This window comes from Pteropus alecto, unplaced genomic scaffold, assembly GCF_000325575.1.
Source record: "Pteropus alecto unplaced genomic scaffold, ASM32557v1 scaffold3, whole genome shotgun sequence".
NCBI classification, from domain to species: domain Eukaryota; kingdom Metazoa; phylum Chordata; class Mammalia; order Chiroptera; family Pteropodidae; genus Pteropus; species Pteropus alecto.
In genome coordinates, this window is record NW_006442484.1 from 33,874,763 (window position 1) to 33,882,221 (window position 7,459).

The 7,459-nt window shown below is 36.5% G+C and overlaps 1 protein-coding gene across 5 annotated transcripts in view; it reads right to left on the bottom strand.

The window, feature by feature from the left end:
* RBMS1 (RNA binding motif single stranded interacting protein 1) overlaps positions 1-7,459 on the bottom strand; it is a 196,781-nt gene that overhangs the window by 4,445 nt on the left and 184,877 nt on the right. For 3 of the 5 annotated variants that reach the window (XM_015596575.2, XM_015596576.2, XM_015596574.2), the window contains exons 10-13: positions 5,310-5,357; positions 4,371-4,421; positions 1,658-1,768; positions 435-515 (exon numbers count right to left, since the gene is read on the bottom strand). In XM_015596575.2, coding sequence (XP_015452061.1) covers positions 435-515; positions 1,658-1,768; positions 4,371-4,421; positions 5,310-5,357 — 291 coding nt within the window. The remainder of the gene's footprint in view (positions 1-434; positions 516-1,657; positions 1,769-4,370; positions 4,422-5,309; positions 5,358-7,459) is intronic. The other 2 variants (XM_015596578.2, XM_015596577.2) reach the window with 1 other exon arrangement.

The following is a 7,459-nucleotide window of genomic DNA, read 5'->3' on the forward strand; positions in this document are numbered from 1 at the left end:
GGTTTGCTCCTCAGCCCTGTTAAAGTTTTAAAACATCAGTTTTTTCAAGTATCTTAATTATAACTGATTTATTTTTATAATTATTATTATTGATATAACTTTTTGTAGTAGGATTGTAAACTCCAGCTTTATCTTAATTTGCCTGTATCATTTTATAGGAGACAAGATAGTACCTTGATGGGATAATGAAATGTGTTGCAACATTGGAAAATATTTCTGGGAGTCTTGGGGTTGTGGCCTGGATATCACTACACTAATTTGTATGCAGAGAGTTATATTTCATAGTTGAAAATAACTCCAGGTATATACTCTTTCTGAATTCAAGGCTTTATGCAAATGTTTGACTTTTGATTGACTTTCCTTTGAGTTCCACCTGATTTACCCATTTCTGAAACTACCATTGCCAGATTGGCTGTTGGATGGTATGTACCAACCTCAACGGGGACCGCCGTCGTCTGCACATGTGTGTACTGTGGCAAATAGGCTCCTTGCATAGCTGACGTTGCAGGCATGTACTGAAAAGAAGAATATGGTCAGGACGAGACATGACAACCCATGCAAAATTCTGAGTACTTGGGCAATTTTTAGACGGGATGACAAGTATTTGGAAGTCTCAAAGAAGAAATTTAAATGGACTACCTCGAAGTTTATGAGTATCCATCAATGTACCCTAAAGAAGGTAAAGTTAATGTTTTCTACTTTTTGAATTTATTAAACTAAAAATCCCACCTTTCTTTGGCTTTCCTAACAAAGAAGCACCTGTGTGAAGATCATTAAGTTTTCTCATCCTTGATAATTCAACATCACTAATGTGCTATTTTAGAAGATCTCTTCTCAAAGGACCTCATTATTTTCCAGCAGCCCCTTGAGCTAAGTATCCAGATTGGTTTCCTAAGCAGAGACCCGAGGGGTAAACGACTTATTAGACCTTTAACAGGTCACTGCAGAATAGGAAACAGACCCGTGCTTTCCTGCCTGATGCTAACAGCCATCCTTTTCCAAAGTGCAGGAGAACTTTCTAGTCGATCTCACTAGATGTGTGTGGTCCTGGTTTAGCCTTCACAAGAAGCTACTGCTGATTTTGAATGTAGGCGGGGAAAACACAGTACCTTTTGTACTTTTAAGCCACCACAGATATGAATTAAAAAGCTTTTGGCCATCTTACCATTTAAACAATGCCATGCCTATCAACCCTGGAAGTTAATCTGGTATCAGTTCAACCTCAATACCAAACTAAGTCCTCTAGACTCTGGGGAAATAAGTCAGTACAAAGATTGTGATTCGATGCCCCCAAATTCCATAAAAGACATAAATGAGGAAAAATCCTCTGCCTTTACCATCATGTACCACCTTCATCTTTTGATTCGTGATACCTGGACTGCCAATGTGAATGAATGACACTGGTTATTAGGTTTGGATGCAGTCATGTATGGGTGCTATATTCTGGTAAAGAAGAGATACCCAGGATCAACTTTTAGTTCATCAATGAATCAAGAACTATCCAAGTATTTACTATGAGGAAGGCAATGTGGGGGTGTAAAGGGGATCAGACACAATTGTTGACATCACCGAGCCTGTGATTGATAGGAAAGGCACAGGCTGCATTAATTTACCCTCCTCCGTTTGCCGAGACAGATGATATTAATTTGCCACCTACTGTTCCGGTGCCGCCTAGTGACAGATGACTCATCTGCTGGGCCAGAGGGCTGATCATAGATGCCGGCTGTAGTGACATGGTGTGCTCCATTGAGGGAGTTAACACGGCACCCTGGGAAGTCAGAGACAAGAGCAAGGTAAGACACAATGAGGGAGGGAGTTAGTTAGGTTTCTGTAATCACCTTTTGCCAATGAAATGCCTTAGTTTGTTGAGGAATGTGAAACAAAAATAACTTCCTCTCAAACTTGCAAGTGGTATAATCAATAATCTCCTAAAAATCTTCTAGAGTACACTTCATGAGACTTTTTAAAGAATATTCACTTCACAGAAATCCCTGTATTAAACATCTCTCTCTTTACCTTCATTTAACTGTAAAGCAAGCTAGTCCAGCAGGAGGAGCTGTAACAGGAAATGCAAACTATTTTTGGCTTGCTAGGGTTACTAAAAGGCTTGGTGATTTTTAAAAATAAACGCTTTATGCAGCCTCGAAATAATATATTGAATATTATAAATACACTGTTTTGTTCGATAATACTCTAGTCACTTGATTCAGCTGTTAGGATCAAGAGCACATTCTTCATTTACTCACTGCATCCTAGCACTTTCAACTACAATTTGGTGCCAGGGGAGGAATGCAGATTCAGATATAATTAATAAACCAATTTCTGATTCTTTGTTTTCATTTGAAAATATTCTGGTCATTAAAAGTGAAATTTAATATAGTTTTTAAAAAAAAAAAAAAAAGAGAGGATGGTGGGGAAAAAAAAATCACCTATCACCTAACCTCTGTCTAACACATCACTGTTAGCACTGTCAGGGTACTGCTGCCCAGACTCTAGCCTTGGCATGTTTTAATAGAGTTGCAACGAGGGTACATAATTTCATATCCTGGGCTTTTGCTTTTAACTTAACGTTCTATTATAAATATTTACCTAACTAACCACATAGCTGTCATTATCATCGTTTTGAATGATTATATAATGATACCCTGACTGTATAAACCAAAATTTAATTCTATGTCTGGATTTTTACATTTTTCCTAATTTATCCTATATTCTCATGGATTATACCATTCCTCCCACATTATCTGAGAATATGATTATCCTAACACACCTTACAAATATCACTGTACTTTGCTTACCCCTTAAACATACTATTATTTATTGACAATTAGATACACAATTGATGGCAGAGACTGATATGCAGGCCCTTTAATTCTGGGTGGGGAAAGGGAATGAATCCTCAGACAGGGCCTACACATACCATACCACTACTGTCTCCTCAAAGATGTTAAACTGAGAAATGTGTATCCTTTGTCTCTAAAATTTGCCACCATCCAAAAAAGATGTGTGTCGGAAATAGTTTGTTAATACATTTCGTAAGAAATTTTTTAAGTGTTTAATGTGCATCATGAAAAAATATGTGGTTAACATGGAAATGACTCAGAAGCCTAGAATATGCTGAAGGGGTTTCCTGCTCCTTTTTCCCATTCACTAGGAACTACTACACTAGGAAGCCCCTAAATGAAAAGTGAGTTCATTTCCAGCATTTCAAAATAGGACAGCATGAAGTTTCAGGGACACAGATTGCTATGAGTGTTTGTATATGTTGTATATGTGTAGGTATAAGTATGCACACATGAGTAGGGATGTGTGAGTTTGTGGATGTATATGTACATATAGAAACACTTATGTGTATGTTTATATAGACACACAACACATGTACATACATTATCGAAGAGCTCATCTCCTATATTATCAACTAGACATGTTTTATCTGCTTCTTTAAAGTCATCTCAACAACTTCCTATTCAGAACTTATCCCTGAACTGCTGTTTCATACCTGTGGTCTTACAATGCATAGTGTCCTCTTTTGGAGGTATCTTAAGAGAAATCCATTCCACCTTAATGCCAAGAAGTGTGCTTTTCCTGAGCAGCTAATCTGTTTTTAGAAATACTGTGAACTGCGTTGCTTATCAGGATTCTCATTTTACATCAGTTACTAGAAAGCTCAGGGCCATGTGTGGCCTCGTGGCAAGCACGCAGGTCACTGTGTTGGGCATTCTTAGCCTTTTATTTTTCAACTTTTTAAACCCATGTTTTAATTCAACAAACTGGATCTTGTGTATCTTTGAAAAACACATTAAATACGCTACCTAATAAGATGAAGTGAAACTCGCTCAATTAAAAAAATATAATGTATACATAAGTACAACGAATGCTCATGTCACTAAAAAAATCGCATTTATTATTTACCAAAGAAGGTGTTACTGCTTTTGTACTTATAGTCTCTATGGAGAGACTAAGTAACACTGATAAAAATCTCTGGCTTGGTTTTCAAAACTGTATTTGCATTAAACAGAATGTAAAAAATAAGAGCTGTTTTATCTCAAGTACTGTTAAAAATTTAGCAATTAAAAAACCTTACAATTAAGAAATTTTTTAAAATAAAAAACTCAATTTAATGATCTCCTATAGAACTGCCCTGTGTCCAATATATTTTAAATTCTTATAGATTGCAAATTAACTTAGTGTCAACTACCAACTTGTTTTAAGACAAAGGTGACTGGAAGTTTTATAATGAGCTTGTACATTCTCATACTCTATGCTTAAAATTTCCCAAATCTTTGGCAAATGGTTTTAACCCAGAGAATGGTTTTAATGTGTACACTGTTAACTTGCAAACCACAAAGCCGTTAAGATGCAAAACTTACCGGGTGCTGTAGGATATATGGTTGAGGTTGCATCCAAGAAGGACTTTGCACCTGGAAAAGGAAGGATTTTGAAAGAAACACTGATTTCCATTGGAATACTACCAATTTCTCTAGAACTCTTTTAATCATGTTAAAATCTATTGAAGAAAAACAAGGAAACAATACTATCAATGATTAAAAAGATTAAAGCAGTTAGAGTTCTTGGCAAACTGGTCACTCTGAATAGGATGAAATGATTATTCAAAACCAAGTTCCATTTGCCCACTCGAGAAGTATTTACTGAGTATCAGGCACCAAAGAGAAAAAGGCGAATTAGACATGGGCCCCACCCTCAAGAAATTTACTAAGGGAGATAACCAAGTAAATGACTCAAATAAATAGTGAAAAGTGTTATCCTCAAAGTATGAACTAGATACTTTAGGGATACAGATGAATGAGAATTAATTCCAGCACATCTTATTGGAAACCCTTCAAGTATGTGCTTATTTAAAAAGAATGACCAAATTTAATCCCTCTTTGATACCCAGGGAATTAGGTTTCAGAAATCTTCTCTGGTGGGTCAGCAATTTCGAGTTAGTGTGGAAAATTAAAATCTAACATTCAGATTTAGCAAATTAAACTTCAGTAACCAGATCTTGACATCTACAGTCAATGGGACATCCACATGGTAGACCCTCTGGACTAAGCAATAAGACGTGAGGGTCAGGTTCTGTGGCAGGAAAGAAAGCATGTGCCGTCTGCCACTCAAGAGAAAAAACTATCAGTCCATTTCTTGATGCCCAGAGCTTTCCTGAGACTATATAATTTTTAAAAATAAGTTTCAGTCTCTAATTCTTAACAACAAAACCCTCCTGCATCTTATCCCCTACTGTTAACTTCAGAGGTTCTACAGAGAGGATATGGGGAAGAGTCATGGGGGAAGAACATATTGTGATTTACCTTGATAGCAGAGCCCCGATACTTGTTTTCTCTGGTTTCCTTTGCCACCTAAGGCAGACCAAAGTTAAGTGCTTCTGCCTTGTTAGCATTTCAGTTATCTGGACTGCAGCCTTTCCCCATTGGGGTATTGGTGGTTTCTTGCAGATGCCAATTTCTCAAATCCAATTGTATAAGCACATGGTGGTTTAGTGGAGAAAGGCCTACTCCAACACGAGTGTAAGGCCCTCACTGAATAAATCACGAGGAGGTGAGCAGCTCCCTATAGACCCCAATTTGGGCCAGATGCTCCCATTTTTTGTAAGCTTCAGTAGTCTTAGTAATCTGATATAGCATTATGGGGTGAGAGAACGATGACATCTAATCCAATTTTCTTTCTTAAGCAGCAAATCAGCTGCTGTCAATTTCTATTCCTCATTTTCCCCTAACTATAAAATGGGAATAATAATCTATGTTCTATAAACTCTTTGCCATTGGTTCTTTACCCTCGTTTGGGTCATGGAGCCCTCTGAAAACCTGATGAAGGAAACAGACATCCCCCTCCCCCAAATTAACTGTATACACACAAGCAACATTTTGCAAACAATTTAAGGGAATCACAGACCACTTAAAGCTCATCTGGACCCTACTGGGTCCTTGAACTTATGGGGTTGAGAATCAGTCTTCGAGGTTATGGCACTGAGTTTCAGGCAAATGAAATGAAATTCTACATATATCTTAAGGAAATACAGAATCCCTAGGAGAAGAAATCAGGCCTTTGAAATGGAATGTTGTTTCTAGTTAGGTATATCAAATCTATTACCAACACTGGTCCCCTAATTTTTTTTCATTCTATGGCCAAAATGTTCACTGTTTTTAAAGAAAAGAGATGGTAGGGAAATGCATTAATAGCTATAATATACGTATAGCAGCACACATTCAAATTAATATGTACAACTTTTCATTTGCCTGAGAATAGCTTACTTGTCCCTATTTTTAGTGATATACATAAATGGCAGAGGGTTCCAAGTTTAGATAGTTAGGAAAAAAAGACTACCTTTCAATATCAGATACAGGAATTGTTAATTAGGGACAATGCACTAGTGTAGATGACACTGCGTTTTATACAGGCAAGGGAAACAGAAATCTTAAGTTCAAAATAGTTAGAGGAATTAAATGAGTCAATACTATGCTCAGCAGATCGAAGCACCAGCATAAGTAACATAACAATCCAGAAAGACAAAAGAAAACAAGACAAGAAATAACTCAGGGAAAGGAGGAGAAAAGGACTTAAAAGCTAATGGAGGCTAAGAAAGCTACTTTAAAACTTCAGTTTTAGCACATTTAATCACTTCTCTTTGTTATTCAAAGCTACTTTTATGTTTTTAAATAGAACCATCTTTAAGATCTTGCTTACATTGACTAATTCGTTATTTTTAAAAAAGTATATACTGTTACCAGCCAGCTAATCCTACATAATAATGATGATGATAATCATATCTAACATTCATTGAGTACTAAAGATATGCTAGGTACTGTGTCTAGGTCTTCACATAGTCTCATTTAGTTCTTATAACAAGCCTATGAGATAGAAATGATTATTATCCCCATTTTAAAGATGAGGAAACTGAGGCTCACAGAAGTATAACAACAGTTAATAGCTACTGCAATCCCCTAACCCCAGAAATCAGGGCTACAACATATAATTTAATTGTTTTAAAAACAAGAATACATAAAAATTTAGTTTAGTCACACAGATCTCAACAGTCAACAAAAGAGAACTATAGTCCTACCTGTCTGTAATCAAACTCCATTACAATGTTCCTGTCTGGGCTAAGGCAGTAACCCTGTTAGAAGCACTCTGGCAGTAACCCTGTTAGAAGCACTCTGGTAAGAAGAAATGCAAGTACGACAATGGGTTCATGAAGAACAGAGATAACCCTTCAATAAAACCAAATCAGTATTATAACAAAGTGCTTAATGAGAGCTTTTTTCTAAGCAGGGAATTTATTTTAAGGTTTATTTAAGTTTCCTCAAAAATAACCTAAACAGGGAGTCATCTCTCTCTCTCTCTTTTTTTTGGCCTCAAATCTCACTGCATTGCTCATTTAATATTACCTAACAGAGACACATCTTTATTTATAGCATGTTTACGTGCTCTTTTATTAGTTCCT